This window comes from Schistocerca piceifrons, chromosome 10, assembly GCF_021461385.2.
Source record: "Schistocerca piceifrons isolate TAMUIC-IGC-003096 chromosome 10, iqSchPice1.1, whole genome shotgun sequence".
In the NCBI taxonomy this organism is placed as follows: domain Eukaryota; kingdom Metazoa; phylum Arthropoda; class Insecta; order Orthoptera; family Acrididae; genus Schistocerca; species Schistocerca piceifrons.
Genome location: NC_060147.1, coordinates 111,289,058 through 111,307,076, shown reverse-complemented (window position 1 = coordinate 111,307,076; position 18,019 = coordinate 111,289,058). Strand labels below are relative to the sequence as shown.

The following is an 18,019-nucleotide window of genomic DNA, read 5'->3' as shown; positions in this document are numbered from 1 at the left end:
TTGCCCATATTTGACAATCCTGTGTATTGACATATCCTGTCAGATGGAAGTGAGCTTCATCTGCCCACAAAATCTTCCACGGCCAATCACTGTCCACTTCCATGTGAGCAAGATATTCTAAAGCAAAGGTCTCTCTTGCCGGCAGGTCAACAGGAAGCAACTCGTGCACATGGCTAATTCTGAATGGATTACAAAGAAGGATGTTTCATAGGATTTCACACACCGCGCTCATGGGTACGTCCAGTGTTCTGGCAATTCTCTGTGCACTACACTTTTGCATGCCACCACTTGTCTCCTCCTGTATTGCTGTGCTCATTGCTTTCACTGACATCGAATCAATTCGTTTCCTCCCTCTACCAGGTTGCACACCAAAAAACCCATCTTTTCAAATTTCTAAATCATTTTCTCCAGACCCATGGCAGTCATCGGACCAACGCCTTTTTTTAAACCTCTGCAGAGCGACATGTGCACAGTCATCATTCTTTTAAAACAGCTTTACAAGCAGAGCACAATCATGCATTGAGACAGTCACGGTGAACGTCGCAGACACGAAAGGAAGAAAAGCCATGTATCCAGAGGGTTTATACCAACTTCAATGGGTTGTGCGCATGACAGGTGTTTTCATTTACATATTTTGACAAAGCACTATCTACTGATCAATTTTCACACCTTTTTTTCCCTTCTGCCATATGTTTTCCCCCTTCTCTGATAATATTCCATTACAGGTTGATGTCATTCTGACCAGTGGTGTTATTTCTACAGCATTCTGAAAGTTTAGCTTTAATTATATCCTGTATATGAAAAAAAAGGCTGAAGATGTGGTTAAGTTGCTCTACTTCAGTATGATAGTGGGTAATAGTGGTCGGTTGGTTGGTTGGAGGGGGAGGTTACCGAACATCGAGGTCATCGGTCCCATGATTTAAGATGGCAGAAATCAAGGGAGGAACAACACAAACACTACAGTCGACCAAGGGGATAACGGGCGAACAAAGAGGAAAAAAGGAATGTCATGGCAGGAGGAAGAGCAGGTGTGCCCCAGAAACACTACATGTTGTGGGGCACCAGCACTACCACTGACCAGTCCCGATACCCACACTATACCATTATCACGACAGAATGGGGAAACACAAAACAAGGGGAAACAGAACAGCACAACAGATCAGCCAAAATGTAGGGAAAAAACTGAGGAGAACCTGCCTGTTGTGGAGGCAAGGTGAAGGCCTCCATAACCAATGCCTAAGCTAACTGAGGGACTCAAATTCCAAAGGAAAATTCAAATTCCAAACCTGAGAGGACAAACCACTTTCATGAAGAAAACTGAGGACAGATGTAAGCATGCAAGGAGTGTCCACTAACATTTGAAAGAAGGAAGATGGAAAGGTTTATTTAGTAAGAAGAGCCAAATGGCAGTGGCAGTCCAGCAAAATATGCATTACCGTGAAGGAAGCCCTGCAAAGGAAGGGGTCAACCTAGTATGGCCAACAGGAATATGGCAGAGGATGGAGATTCCCGCCAGGAGAGGCGAAGGGAAGAAAGCCACGTGGTGGGAGTTTTCTCAATTGCACAAAATTTATTTGACAGGGGGTAGATCCCCAAGAAGCTTCCCACATTGGAGCAGAAAGGGATTTAATATAAAGCCGCAAATCCATCGCCAGAGGAGTCACAGAGAATGGGAGGGGTTAAGATGCCATTACCAGCCAAACAATCAGCAAACTTATTACCCAGGATCCCTACATGGCTGGGAACCTAAAGGAAATCAACCGAACAAACAGCATCACAAAGATGAGTGAGAAGGTCGTGGATGGCAGAGACCAAGGAATGGTGGGAAAAACTCCAGTAGTTAGCCTGAAGGCCACTCATTGCATCCATACACATCAAAACTCTGTTGAGAGAGGACTATTTAATGAAGCAGAGGGACCAATAGGGAGCCATCAATTCCACAGCAAACACCCCACATGTGATAGGCAAGAGAGAGTGTTCCATACCAACAGAAGACGTGTAGGTATAGCCCACATGATTGGCAGATTTGGAGCCATCGGTATAAAAAAACAACCGCAACCTGAAACTATCATGAGAGAATCTGGAACGAACAGTGGAACACCATGGAGGCTTCCAGGTTCCAGAAAATCCGGGGCTAAGGATCTAACCAAGGAAGGCTGTTTAGGAAAGAACGTGAGGAAGAGGCCAAGGAGGGGAGATGGAAATCATGGCAGAGAGAAGTGGGCAGAGCCCAACTATTAAACCCACTCGAAGGAGGACAGTGGATGAGTGACAGCCCGAAGCCACAAAAAGAATGCAGTAGGAAATGGTGAGCATGGGAAGAGGAGATAGTGATGGCACAGGAAACCAGGAGCTGGGACCGCCAAATCAAAAGGGGAGGGATCCCAGCTTCACCCGAAGACTACTGACGTGGCTAGTGCGAAAGGCACCAGTGGCTAAATGGATACCACGTTGGTGAACCAGGTCCAAGAGGAGCAGTGTGGACGAGGCAGCTGATCCATAAACTTGACAACCACAGTCCACACAAGACAGAACTAATAGTCGGTAAAGGCAGAAAAGGGTCAAACCATCTACGCCCCAACAGATGTGGGCAAGGAAGTAAAAGACACTGAGTTTATGGGAACAGCCAACCTTCAGATGATTGATAAGGGGCAACCAAACACGCTTGTTGTTAAAAAGAAGACCCAAGAAACGGAAACGCGGAATGGAATTATCAAATGACAAATAAACAAGATTTAAGTGTTTGAAAGAGTGCAGAAGGGATGTGCAAAATGATATAAAACAAAAATGTAGAGACGAAAGTTGAATCAATAAATTGTGCAATGCATGAATATAGAGCTAAATGGAAGGACCATGAGGAAAGACAATCAAAATGGTGATTACCATTGCAAGCCACTAATCATGTAACACATGTAAAAAACAAGTCTCTGAAGACGAGTCATTCCAAATCAAGTGCTCAAAAAAAAAAAAAAAAAAAAAAAAAAAAAAAAAAAAAAAAAAAAAAAAAAAAAAAAAGAAAGAGAGGTAGTGTGACCATCTCAGAAAAATTTGATATTCACTGGGTAAATTCCGTAATGTTTAGTGGGCTCAAAAACATTTTTTTAAAATTTTTTATTGTTTATCACTCAGAAACAGCGACCATTTTTGTTTCAGGCTGCAAACGGTTTTTTGCATTTACAAGCTTCTACAGTTTCTTAAATTATTCAGCAATGGGTTGTCCCAGACCTTTCAAATAAGAAGTATTTACTGCAGCACACACTGGACTACAAATTAAAACCATGATCGCCTAGCTGAATGTATTTCTTAGTATGTTTTAATGGCTCAAAGTTATTGGTCACAAATTAAAAAAACTCCATTTTTGAACAGTACTTTTCCAAAGAAGGAGTAATTTCTCAGCCTTAATGTCTTTTGCGCTCTTACATTACACAGTATAGTTACTTTTTATACAGTACCAATGGTGACAAGCTAGCACTTAAAAACATACGCTACTTAAAAAAACAAATTTTTTGTAGTTTTTTATCCTAAGTCTGCAGTATCTTTATTAGTGGACCAGATAAAAATCTGAAAATTACACACTTAATAGACCTTTATGGTATCAAACTTCAGTATAAAGGAAAGTTATGAAAAAAATTACAAATATGAGTAAAAAAATACTTTTTTTAATATCTGAAACAGAATTAATTATATAATTTAAACACACAAAAAACACATGAATTAAAGTAATAAATGATTATTTGTTGAAACAATCCTCTGCAGAAAGTTTCAGCAGGCTAGAAGATAGCGTCTGCAAGTCTGTACAGGCTCACAGACAAGCCTGTACAAATCTGTGTGTTGTCTTTCCTCTTCTGTTCACTCGGCTCAGTTAACAATGAACTCTTGAAGTGGGCAGTTTAACAATGGAGTCTCTGTGTTCTATTCATGTTATAATTAGTGAAGCATACCATAAGAGTGTGTATGGGGTGTTTCCTAAAGATATACTTTAATTGAAGATTACAGTGAAGGAACGTGTTGTTTAACTTACAAGTTGGCTCAGGGGTTAACTCAACTGCCAAGTACCATGAAATTAAATACTTAAAGAAATTTCATCACTCTTCTGGCCAGTCTTTCTTGGACACAGTTAAGAAACTTAAGAAGCCTATAACAAAAGGTCTGAGAGGAATAATGTTAGATTATTACTCTAAAAGTGAATGCCCTTTTCTCAGCATAATGTCAGGAAATTCATTGTGACCAACATGTTATTCTACAATATTTGTCATTAACAAAGAAAGAGAGAGAGAGTGATAATTCAGGTAAACAAATTTGTGACTCACCAGAAAATATAAAAAAGTGAATTTAACTTGTGAAATCTTAGGTGCATCACCTGCTAGTAAAATTAGAAAAATAAGCAAAGAAAAAAGATCTTTTACATTGAATGCAACAATTAAGAAAGTGGCAACTACTGTCAAAAAAAAATTTCGAAGTTCCATTTCAAAAGAAAATTTGCACTAAACCAGATGGAAGTCTGAAAATTCTCTGACCGAATATGACAACTTGAGAGAAAAGCTAAAAACTAAATGACATATTTAAAAAAAAAAAAAAAAAAAAAGAGGATAAAGTTACGATTATCAGTTTACTACCAAATTCTTGGAGAGGAGAAAAAGTTAATGGTGAATTTAATGTGTCAGAACATTTGGTTAAATTAACAAGGCAGTTAGTGAAAGAGCAGAGAATTCTACTTGCACTTAAAAAGAAAAATGAAGCTAATGAAAAGGTTGTTAGCTTTTATGAAGATGACAATAACTGTTGTTTGATGCCTGCCAAACAATATTCTGTGTCTGTGAAAGAAAATGGTACTAAGGTTCAGAGACATGAAAGGGTAACATTATGTAATTTAAAAGAATTATTCACTAAATTCAAAAAAGAAAACCCTGACATTAAAATTGGAAGGTTGAAATTTTTGTGAGTTGAGACCAAAATGATGTGTTGTTGCAAGAGTATCTGTCACCCATACAGTTTTGTTTGTTTTCATCACCAGAATGTAAAGTGAAAGAATGTAAAGTTGATGATGGATGGTGCCAATCTTAGAGTTGACTATAAAGACCATTTGGACAGTTACAATTATATGATAATGAGATAACTTCACGACTGTCCAGGCAAGCAAGCTTTACTTGGCATAGTTGAAGAATGAGAAGAAGGTGGTTTGATACCTGACAATACAGAATACAAACAATGGGTGACGCAGGGCAGAATGGAAATGGCAACAATTACAAAACCACGAGAAGAGTTTTTTGAAGTGTTGGTAGCTAACCTTGAAAACCTGAAAATGCATCCTTTTACTGCCCAAGTTAAGGGTAAATTTCTGGAAGACAAAAAGCAAATCTTGACAGTTGACGAATGCTTAGTTCTTGCCGACTGTTCTTGGAACTATTCGTTTGTTGTTCAAGAGGAAGTACGAAGAAACCACTGGGTAAACAAACAGGGCACAGTTCATCCGTTTGTATTCTATTATAAAGATTAACATAAACTAAAGAGTCACCGTTTTTATGTCATATGTGATCACCTTGGACACAACACTACAGCAGTGCTTTTCAACTACAATTAACAAACTACATAAAACAGCACCACCCTTAAATAAACAAACTGATCTTCTTTCCTGATGGTGCTGCAAGGCAATATAGAAACAAAAACTTAGTAACATCTCCTTCCTCAAAGAAGACCATGGACTTCATGCAGTATGGCACTTTTTGCATCATGCTATGGGAAAAATGTGTGTGATGGGGTCGAGGGTACAACAGAGCGAGTTGTCACAAAAGCTAGTCTGCAGCGGACCTATGAGAACCAGATCTTGACAACTCAAGAAATGTTTAAATTCTGTAAAGAATGGGTAAAGGGATTACCTGTGTTTTTGTAAAATGTGAGGAAATACAAGAACTCTATGCCAATGTCTTGGAGGAAAGATTCAACACTTGTCAGAAGATTAAAGGCACCCGATATGTTTTCATTGTTTTATACCTGAATTACACAACTTTCTCAAGTGTAAGTTCACATCAACATCTGCCAATAGTGGTAAACTTTTACCATTGACACTTTAAAATAAGGATATAGCGGCTCATGTTTAAGGCAAAAAGTGGTGGATTGCCGAAGCCGATAATATTGATTGTGAAAACCAAGATGCGCATGCTACATTTTACTACTCACCAGGGCCAAGGGATCCGTTTAAAAAAAAGTTGAAAAGGGTAAATCAGGATGCCTGTTAAGAATGTACTGAAGAAGCTGTCTCCTATCAAATTTATAACTGCAACTGGGCAAATTTTTAATCTAATGCCCAAACTGTGTGAACTCTGTTCAATGAAGAGTGTAGCAAAAACAAATAAGGTGTGAACAGGATAATGTAAGTAGTTGGCTCATTTTTTTTTTAAAAAAGTGACCATAGAAATGTTTAAATTATGTAACTTATACACACTACCATTAGTCCAAATATTGCAGATATTAAGACAGTACGACTCATATTGGTAATTTTTGTTCATAACTTCTGCTTCAATCTCACAGTTGAAATATGTACTGAAGTTTGATACCACATAGATCTATTAAATGTTTAATTTTAAGATTTTTATGTGGTCCCCTAAGGATGTTATCACAGGCCAAAGAATGAAAAAATTCAAAAACTCCTTTTTTAAAATAGTTTATTTTTTCAAGTGCATTTTTCTCACCATTGATAGTGTCCACCCTGATAGCTGAGTGGTCAGCATGATGGATTGCCGCCCTATGGGCCCGGGTTCGATTCCCGGCTGGGTCGAAGATTTTCTTCACTCAGGGATTGGGTGGTGTGTTGTCTTCATCATTATTTCATCCCCATGCGGCGCACAGTGTGGTGTCAAATGTAATAAGAGCTGCACCACGGGGACCAGACCTGCCCCACAAGGGGCCTCCCTGCCAATGACACCAAACGCTCATTTCCATTTACCATTGATAGTCTATAAAAAGTAACTACAGGATGTGGCACTTAAGATCAATTTGAGTTTTCCACCATATCATATTTCTGCCAGAGGTCGTGATTGGCATTCTTGAAAGCCATAGGCATCTAGTAAACAGTCAGAACCTCAAAATGGCTGAGATGTTACACACAAGTGCAGAGTACAACCGAAGAGCTGCGATTATCTAAAGTCTTCGTGCTGGGCATTCGCCCACTGAAATAGTTTGATACTTCGGGTACCCAAGATCAAATGTTTATGATATTGTTGCCAAGTATAATGCTTTGGAGAAGTCTGGGGAAGGTTCCACCAACCCAGCGAGGAAACCTCATTCAAGGAAATGCATGTCACAAACTGCAGAAGTGATCAAAAAGGCTCAGGTGCTGATTTCGAAGAACCCGTGGCAATCGTTGAGGAAATTGGCATCAGTAGTGAATGTCATGAGCCATTTAGTCCAAAACTGGCTCTCTGATAACATTGAAATGTTCTGGTCGAAGGAATTTTGGCTCCTGAATAGTCCACATTTGAACCCTCTAGAAAACTATTTTTGGAGTGTACTCGAAAGAGGTACCAATAATATGAGGCACGCTAATGTCGCATCTCTATGCACTGCTATCAAAGCAGCATTCGCAAATATGGACAGCATTGTTTTAAAGAGTGTATGCAATTGCTTCAGGACAAGACTGGAATGCGGTCACTGTGGCCGAGGATTACATCGAATAATGTTACTCCTGAAAGATACCACTACTTACATGTAAAAGTACTTTCATTTTCATTTGGACTTTGTGTTAATTTCTCTGGATTTAAGCAATGCAACCTGTACACTGTGAAGTGCAACAGCACAAAAAATATTAAGGCTGAGAAATTACTCCTCCTTTGGAAAAATACTGTTCAAAAATTAAGTTTTTTTTAAATTTGTGACCAATAACTTTGAGCCATTAAAAATATATTAAGGAATACATTCAACTAGGTGATCAGGGTTTTAGTTTACAGTCCAATGTGTGTGGAACTAAACCCTTGTTATTTGAAAGGTCAAGGGCGACCCATTACAAAATAATTTAAAAAATCATAGATGCTTGTAAATGAAAAAGAATGCTTATGGCCTGAAAGAAAAATGGCTGCTGTTTCTAAATGAGAACCAATAATTTTTTTTAAAAAATGGAGCTACTCTACTGCGCAAAGCTGTAGTTGGGTGGTCTCTTAAATGCTTGATCCATGACACCAATTGTGGCTCAACTCAGAGGGTGCGGAACTGGTACAGCTGCCAGGCAGGGGGTGCCGGTCGGCGTTGCTGCCGAAAAGCAGCAGAACCTCTGTACCCGGAATGATTCCCCCCCTTTTATGATACCACACTGATCCTTTAAGAAAGAACAAGCCTCATTCCTGAAAGTGAAGAAAATGATAATGTAATTGAACAGCAATTAGCAGCAATTAAATTGCAGGGGAGGTTTGCAGATTCCGCTAAAGGATGGTCAAATGTTTTCCAACGTGGAAACATAAAATGCATTATCTATGCTATTGCATTTTAATTAACAGATAATCAGGCCATTTGCCACTCTCCTTTTATGTGCTTGGGAGGAAGGTGGATGAGAAGTAGATGCAGGCATGGATCTGGTGTATAGGGGTGGAGAGTTGCGGGGTTATGACCCCCCCCCCCCCCCCCCCTCCATATTTCATGGACGACAAGGAGTTCTAGAAATTACACGTTATGTTCGATTCTGATTTTGATCACAAGAATTTTCTTTCCATTCCAGTCATCTTCCAGGAGAAAAACCCTGTAACTGCTGGGAATCAAACTCCGGTCCAAGACTCAGCAAGTCGTTTGACGTCCCCTGCAGAAATATTGAACCACACTGCCTCTACAGTCTTCCAATAATTAAATAGTGTTGCCAGTGCAAGATTTTGTGCAAAAACTGGTCTCTCTATTATGTCCCATTAATGTTCGATGGGATTCATGTAGGGCAATCTGGGTGGCCTGATCGTTTGCCCAAACTGTCTAGAATCTTCCTCAAATCAATCGCAAATAATTGTGACCCGTTGAAATGGTGCATTGTCATCCATAAAAATTTGTATTGTTGTTTGGGGCATGAAGGGCTGCAAATGGCCTCCAAGTAGCAGAACATAGCCATTTCCACTCAGTGATCAGGTTATATAGCTGCTGCCGCCAGCTTGTACAGTGCCTTGTTGACAACTTTGGTCCATGGCTCTGTGAGATCTGCACCACATTCTCTTACCAACTGAATGGGACTCGGCTGACCAGACCACAGTGTCCCAGTCATCTAGGGTACAACTGATACAGTCTCGAGCAAAGGAGAGGTGTTGTAGGCAATGTTGTGCTGTTAGAAAAGGCACTTGTGAAAATTCCTGGCAGATTAAAACTGTGTGCCGGACCAAGACTTGAACTCGGGACCTTTGCCAAGGAAGTTTCATATCAGCGCACACTCCGCTGCAAAGTGAAAATCTCATTCTGGAAAAGGCACTTGTGTTGGTCGTCTGCTGCCACTGCCCATTAACGCCAAATTTTGCCGCGCTGTCCCAATAGATATGTTTCTTATACATCCCACACTGATTTCTCTGGTTATTTCACACAATGACATAGTGTTGCTTGCCTGTTAGCACTGACCACTCCACACAAATGCTGCTGTTCTCTGTCATTAAGTGAAGGTCATCGGCCACTGTGTTGTCTGTGGTGAGAAATAATGCCCGAAATTTGGTATTCTTGGCATACTCTTGACACTGTGGATCTCAGAATATTGAATTCCTTAACGATTTCAGACAAGGAGATCTATCTCCAACTACCATTCCGTGTTCAAAGTCCGTTAATTTCCACTGTGTGACCATAATCATGTCGGAAACATTCACATGAATCACCTGGGTGCAAATGACAGCTCCACCTATCACTGCCCTTTTAAATATTGTGTACACGACACTAGCGCCATCTGTACCCGGGCATATCGTTATCCCAAGACTTGTCACCACAATGTATAAATACATTCAAATCATCAGTCACACTTCTCACAGGTACAATAAATAAGCTAGGGTGGTAATTTTTGTCATGACAAAGGGATTTCTTGCTGCAGCAATATCTCTTCACAAAATTATAATCATTAACTTTCTCCTCTGAAAACCAAAACATTTTGTTGACTCTGACCTATATAGCGAGAAATGACCAATACGATAAGACAAGAGAACAAGGAGCTTGAAGGAAAAGATTAAGGTGTTCATTTTTCCTACATGTTATCAGAGTGGAACGGTAGGGTAAGTGTGAAAGTCATTGAATGACTCTTCTACTTGGAACCTGAGAGTGAATTGCAGAGTAATCATGCAGTTTTACATCTTTCCTTACCTGAGACTGACAAGCCTTCCTGGAAACTTATCAAAGGGCACTCCTGTAATGTTGGAAAAGTTGAGTATCAGGCATTGGATACCCGACAACTGGAGGATACTGCTCAGGCCTGGCTGCAAATTGGGAAACTCTATTTCCTCCATGACCAATTTGTGAAGTCGTGGCAGCCTGGCAAGGTAGGACATCAGGGCTCGACCAAGCCATGTGCAACATGACACATCCAGTCTGGAACAAACCACAAGAGTGCTATCATTTGTATGGGAACAAGAGGGGAGGGGAAAACATAATGAATTTTATTTCTGGTAGTCATATATGACCCAGAGCATCTTTGGTGTAAATCATAAAATTATGAACAACAACTAGAAAAGGTATCACAGAATTAAACTGCAATCTAATACAGATTTCGGTGTCGAGAGGGTGAGGGTTCAGAAGAGTGTGCCAGACAAGAATTTGAACCCAGGACCTTTGCCTTACCAACAGAGCTATCTGAGCACAACCCACCCTCAAAGCTTTACTTCCACCAGTACGTCTGCTCCTATCTTTCAAACTTCAAAGCTCTCCTGTATAACTTGCAGTACTAGCACTCATGGAACGACTAGGCAATGCATCATCAATGACACCCTAAGACACCCTAAGACCAGGGCAATTCAGCTTTAGCAATCACTACTCAACAACACAACAACTCCTCCGCGTAGTTGAACATCCTAACACATGGCTACAAAATGAACAAAGCCACAGTGGTCGTGTTCCTGGACATCAAAAAAGCTTTCGACCATCTCTAGTACAATGGCCTTATATGCAAACTAAGTGATGCTGGCTTCCTGATGGACTCGTATGGCTCATACTCATATCTCACAAACTGATGTTTCAACACTGACGTGCAGGGCAAACAATCGACACAAAATGGTATCTAAGTTGGGGTACCCCAGGGAAGCATTCTGGAGCCCTTCTTGTTCAACCTCTACATTAATGACTTTCCAGCAACACAAAACACGACATTAGCCATCTATGTGGATGGCACAGCCATCCTTGTGCAAGACTGGAAACCATCAAATGTAAATTCATGAATACAGGAAGCTCTCAGAACTGCTGAGCCTTGGCTGGAACAACGGCGTATTAAAGTAAACGTTGACAAGTGTGCAGCAGTTCTGTTCACATGCAGACCGAAGCTACTGCACAAGCAGCAACACTGTAGACAGGTAACACTACATGCATGCCCACTACGTTTCCGAGAGAAAGCCAGATGCCTCTGTGTCTGGCTGGACTGGAAACTTATATTGGGTGACCACATAGAATACATTGCCAACAGAATGCATGTGACACTCAAACAACTCTACGGAATGCTCAACAGGGACTTACACTGAATAGGAAGGTGTGTAGGTTCATAGACAAGGCACTGATTAGACCTCTGATGATGTACACAGCTCACATCCGGAGATACACGGTTCCTACATGCCTGCAATCTTGCAGAACAAATTGCTAGGCATCATTAGATGTGCTTCATGCTACACCTGCACTGTGGATCTTCACAATAAAAATTGCCTTGAAACCCTCAAGGAAGTATTCAAAAACTCACCACATGACTATACAGGAGCTCTTAGGCACTCTAACAATCCTTTCAGCCTTACTCAGGGAAACTATGATCACAACCATAGGTAGAAACATAAGTGGCCAAAAACACTGTTATCAGAGGTGACAGAAGATCTTTTTGGATGGTCACAATGCAACAGTGAGTGTAGAGAGGCTCCCCTTAATATTTACAAAAGCACACACTACAGTTTAGAACAGCATTTCCCTTACTTCACCTGCCTTCAACCTGCACCACTACTGCTCTCCCCGAGCTTGCCCCGCCAACTGCACATCTATCAGCCACATTATTCTGCGTGCACTCTACCTACTTTTAGTGTGACTGCATTGAAATAATAATCATCTACATATCCAAGTAAGTAGTACACTACATATCACTGACAGCACTGATCAGAAATCTTTAAAATAATCACCTCGCAGTTGTCAGTACAAATACTGATAAATCTTACATCTTCAGTGTATCAAAAGGTTTAAGAAACGGTTGTCTTTTATCCCCCAACTGTAAAATATATATGCAGAACATGTCATTAGGAATGCTCTTGATGGATGAACTAAAGGCATCTCAATTTGTGGAAGAACTATTAACAAACTCCAATTTGCTTATGACACCGTACTTTTACCAACAACAAAGATGAACTTGCTAAGATACTAACAAAACTAAAGGACATTAGTCTACCATATGGATTGCGCCTAAATCTGAGAAAATCCAGACTCATAATTGATTGAGGAGCACAGTTTCAACTCACAGCTTGATTATCGGAACTGGAAGCCACGCATTCTTTCATGTATATTGGATCAACCATCTGTGACACAGGAAACTGAAGATGAAATAAAACGACAGATAATGCTAGTGTTACTGCCTATGGAGAAGCTTATGAAGATGTGGCAGAACAGAGCACAAAGGTCTGATTTGTTGAACACCTGCATTTTCTATCTTATGTTATGGTTGTGAAACATGGACACTTAAGCCCAGATACTAGCATACCTACGCATTTGGACTGTGGTGCTCACGTAGTATGCTGCACATAAAATGGACCAAAAAAAAGAACTAATGTGTCCATTATTGAGCACTTCAGTGTCTCAAGGTGCCTTTCTTCTCTTGTCAGCCAAAATTTTTTTCATTTCTTTGTTCACATTGTTAGAACAGATTGAGAAAACCTACAGAAAATAATCACACAGGCAAAGAACAAGGGCAAGAGACTGAGGGGTAGAGCAGCAAGCAGGATTGATGACAATTATGTAGCTAAAAGACTAAACTGCTGGGTCATTAGTCCCTCCTTATCATGAGAGAAACACATAGAAAGACAGAAAATGGGGACTTGGCTGCTCAAACTAAATATAAGCAAGTAAAAGAGTTTAAAAGGGCATGACAGTGGTTTTAACACAATAGGTAAAAGGAAACAGAAATAATCTGCAGCATCTTGCACAAGAGAATCTAAAGACACAACAAGCAAAGAGGGGAGGAGAGGAATCTATGGTTGCTTGGTGGGTACCAGCCACAGGGGATGCTCTTGCCCCCACTACGACCCCTAACACTTGAAGTGAAAGAATATTATAGGTTAGAAAAAAATCTGATCTCCCTAAGGAAACACAGATTTTGGCAGTGGCTGTCACACCATCCACAAGCATCTGAGGTAGCAAGGCAGGCAAGCTGAGAGAGTGCCGCAGATTGGCCAGCAGTGCACACTTGATAAGAACGTGCATTGTCATCAGTAGACTACCGCAGCTGCAGTGAGGAGGATCTTCCTGATGCAGAAGGAACTCGTGGGTAAGCCTCGTGTGGCCGATGCGTACTCAACAGAATCGCACCTTTCCAAGAGACCTGGAAAGATGTATTCTACACCTTTCTCACCCTTAAATCACTTTCAACTTGTTTTGGGTCATAGTAGCCTGCCATTCCAATTCCCAGAGCCTAAAAATATTGCGTCGAAGTTCTCATCTAAAATCTGAGCCAGACATTCTGACATCAAGTTGATCTCCTGCAGTTGTGTCTTTAGCTAGATAGTCAGCAAGTTCGTTTCCTGGAATGCCTATTGGGCTCAGTGTCCAGATGAAGGTCGGTCACTGTCTTTCCAGAACTTTACAGGTCAGCCAGTAGGTCCTGGATGTTGTCGGCCAAAAGATTTTTGGGATAGCACGGGGTTATACCTTTTAAGGAACTCGTGGAATCGCTACAGATCAGAAAGTTCGTCATAGCCTGGGATTTGACATACCGCAAAGCCTGAGAGATGGCAACCAACTCAGCAGCATATGCAATGCAGGCACTCAGCAGAGACTGCTTCGCATGTTCCCTTGCACGTGCAAAAGCGAAACTGACACTGTCGTTGACTTTCGATCCGTCTGTGTAGATGCATACTGAATTAGAATAAACATGGAAGACTGAATGGAAAAGGTGTCAGGGAAGGGTAGTATCAGCATTCTTTTTGAAGCCACAAAAGAGGTCCATCCGTATAACAGGACAGGGTACCGCCCACAGGGAGGGGGTGGAGGGAGAGGCAGGGGGTTGTCAAGAGGGAGTTCTAAGAACACAGGCTAACTAATGGAGGCTGCTGGAGGTACTCCAGCAGAATATAAAGTCGGATTCACAGCCCGTCTTCCCAGTTTTGAGCGATGCGCAAACAGTTTGAAATGCTGGTTGTGGAACAGAGTTGAGTGACGGGTCGGCAGTCATCTGACAGACTGTGACTACGTAATTTACCAGAAGCTGCTGTCATCTAACCTGCAGAGGTGGGACACCCACTTCCACTAGGAGGTTGTCAACAGTGCTCATACGGAAGGCCCCTGTTGCCAACCGCATGCCAGTGTGGTGAAGAATGCCAAGCAGGCTCAATACAGACGGTACTACTGACCGGCGGGCAACATATCCATTGTACAAGTGGGATAAAATCATCGCTTTGTAAAATCTCAGATGAACTGTGGGCGGTCCACGCCCTATGAGGAATGTCTAAGTACAGCGATGGAAGGACTGTGGGGCCCACTGCATTTACAATAACTTTGATGTCGATAGCAAACAGCATTACCCTCAGAACCGATCCCCGAGGGACTCCAGTTTCCAGGACATACGGTTGCTGAGAGTCGAATCTATCTGCACCCGAAAAAATCTGAGACATAGGAAATTCTGGATAAAAATGGGTAAACAGCCCCAGAAACCCCACTCATGCAGTGTAGATAGGATGTGATGCCACCAGGTGGTATTGTATGCCTTCTGTAGGTCAAAAAAACACAGCAATCAGATCTTGGCGATGTGCACAAGCATTGCACACTGCAGAATTCAAACAAACAAGATGATCTGTAGTGGACCGGAAAGCTCGAAAGCCACTTTGGAATCGTGATATATGCTTCAAGACACCAAGAATGTCAGGGGTTGACCATTCGTTCGAATAGCTTACACAGCCCATTTGTCAGAGAGGTTGGCCAGTAGTTAGTTAAAATATGTGGGTCCTTTCCCGGTTTCAGGGCAGGAATAATGATACGTTCCTGCCATTGAGAGGGAAATATTCCCTCCTGCCAAATGTGATTAGAAAGCCCAAGGATATGTTTCATGCTGTCAGCACAAAGGTGGTCTAGCATTTGGTTGTGGATGTTGTTGGGTCTATGGGCCATATCGTGACACTCAGCCAAAGTGCTGTGAAGTTGCCATTCACTAAAAGGGGCATTATATGATAGAGAGCTGTGTGCATGGAAAGATAGTGTATGGCATTTAAAAAGGTGTTTCTAGGTCAGAAAATGAGGATGGTAATTACTGTAATCAGTGAAGTGTGCAGCAAAACATTCGGCAAGTACCACGGGATCAGTGCAGATGTAACCACTGACAAGGATGCCAGGAACCACTGTGGGTGGTGGATGGCCACAAATGCAGCAGAGTGGGGAGAATGGGGTGTGGGATTGTATGGTTGAGACACATTGCTCCCAACCCTCCTGCTTCCTTTCCTTTATTAAAAACCATGCTTTCACCCGGAGTCTCTTGAATGCTATTAAATTATCCATAGAGGGGCAGCGCTTGTGCGGTTTAAGCACCCTGTGACATTTCATTTCCTAATAGCTGTTGCTGTATCTTCAGATCACTGTGGCACTGGCAGTCGTCAGGACAAGCCAGAGGAGTAGGACATTGTTGCTGCTGCAGCACGAGCAGTAGTATCAATAGTATCCTGTACCAGTTTGTCGATATCTGTCACACGACTGGCTGCAAAAGTGGCTGCAGAGGAGAAACCCTGCCAGTCAGCTTTCCAAAGTGACCAATGTGGGGCATGTTCTAGATGTCTGTGAGTGGAAAGGGAGAGAACAACAGGAAAATGATCACTGTCACAAAGGTTGCCATGGATGCACTACTGAATCTGGGGTAAGATACTCTGACTGCAAGGTCAACAGCTGAAAACATTCCATGGGCCATAGTGAAATGTGTTGCAGCTCCAGTGCTGGGTAGGCAGGGGATACCAAATTCTGAAAAAAGATGTTCCAGTATTCGGCCTCTGTGAGACACAGTGTCACTACCCCATTTTAATACCTTATGATAACAGAAAGATCCATCTGGGGGTAGATAAACATTACATATTGTCATCCAAACTGACAGGTAGACACTAACGGCCACGGCCACTAGTGCAGTGGTACAGGGCATCTGCTAATTGAAGTGTTTGTTGCAAAAACCAGGCAAGTCAGAAAATACACATTCTGAGAAAACTGAAAAACAAAGTTCGACATCTACAGAAGGTGTGTATTTTTGAGAAATTATATAAGACAATGTTATTGACTTATAGCCCTGTATTTTATGTGCAATATATAAAATTTTGATTAAAAATATACACATAAATAAATCAAAATTGCAATTATAAATATTTGGATTTACCAGGTTTTTGCACCAAAGACTTTATAATCTGAAATACTGCATGCAAAATTGGACATAAATAACATGAAAACAAAATAACAACAAATAATGAATCAATTTACTTTTTATTAATTACGACATTTTACAATATTTTTTGTCAGAAAAATTATACATTGTTTTGCATGCCTTATAACGTAAACTATTCTGTCGCGAAGTAAATTTTTTAAGGATATTCTCATTAACTAAATATAAAATCTACAGTCTCAGAACATTTTGTTCACCTACTTGATTTACAGTTAAAGTACTTCATGGTCATTTTAAAATATTCTTACTCTATTTCATTTGGGCTATGTTCACCATCATCATTTCCTGCAGAGGGTAACAGTTTTTCATAGAAACCCATATCTGCAGTAGGAATGTACTTTCTAACCAATTTCATGACATAATCACATTTGTGCCTTTTAAGTGGTAAAGGACCACCATACAGTGATTCCTATGGGAAGGTAATGTCACCTTTTATTGCCTTCTTTAGTGGTGCAGACTCTGACTAACAGTCATGTGTTGATTTTGGCTGGCTTTAAATATGTATTTGTGAATATAACTGTACTGCAATATTTTATATTGTGAAATTTTGAAAAGCTCATTGTGTTTTGTTTTCCTATTTGCTTTAAAAAAAACTGTTTAATGTGGTCTTTGTAACTTTTGAACAGGTTTTGTTTCACAGGAACAACAGTAAAGGATTTAGACTTTTTTCTAACAAGTGAATGCCACTCTTCAGAAAGGTGCAATCTATTTACAACCCTTTTCCTCTTTTCAACGTTCCCAAAGTACTTATCAAAAGGCAAAAATGAATGTCACTGCTCTGGAAAGTAATGTGTAATTTTCTGAAATTTGTAGTATGTGCAAGACTGAAGAGATACTGTAGAAGTCTTTTGCTTTTGTTTTGGGCAGCACAGTTATCTGAAAATAATACAATTTCATTTGTATCAGGGGGAATGACATGTTTAAAGTACCAATCTAAACAGGAAATAACTTCATCAGGACCTTTATTGCCATCACATTCTGTGTATATGAACATGTGAACCTTTCCACTGCTACAACAGTGTATATTAAAGTTGTACATCCACAGTTGTCTCAGATAAAATACATCTGTTGAAGGGAGTACTGGAAGTGGCAAATTTTGCTGGTAATCAAATGCTAAACATGCAACAGCTTTATCTTCCCTAGCCCTTTTAGTTTCTTCCCCAAGTCGTTCACAGAATACTTCACTCTTTCGCAAATGTAGTTCCTTCTCGAGTTCAAGCTCTCTTTTGT

The 18,019-nt window shown here is 40.8% G+C and overlaps 1 protein-coding gene across 1 annotated transcript in view; it reads right to left on the bottom strand.

The window, feature by feature from the left end:
• Window positions 1-18,019, bottom strand: part of LOC124718959 — a 41,572-nt gene that overhangs the window by 3,462 nt on the left and 20,091 nt on the right. Inside the window, exon 5 of the mRNA XM_047244627.1 lies at window positions 10,297-10,521. Coding sequence (XP_047100583.1) covers window positions 10,297-10,521 — 225 coding nt within the window. The remainder of the gene's footprint in view (window positions 1-10,296; window positions 10,522-18,019) is intronic.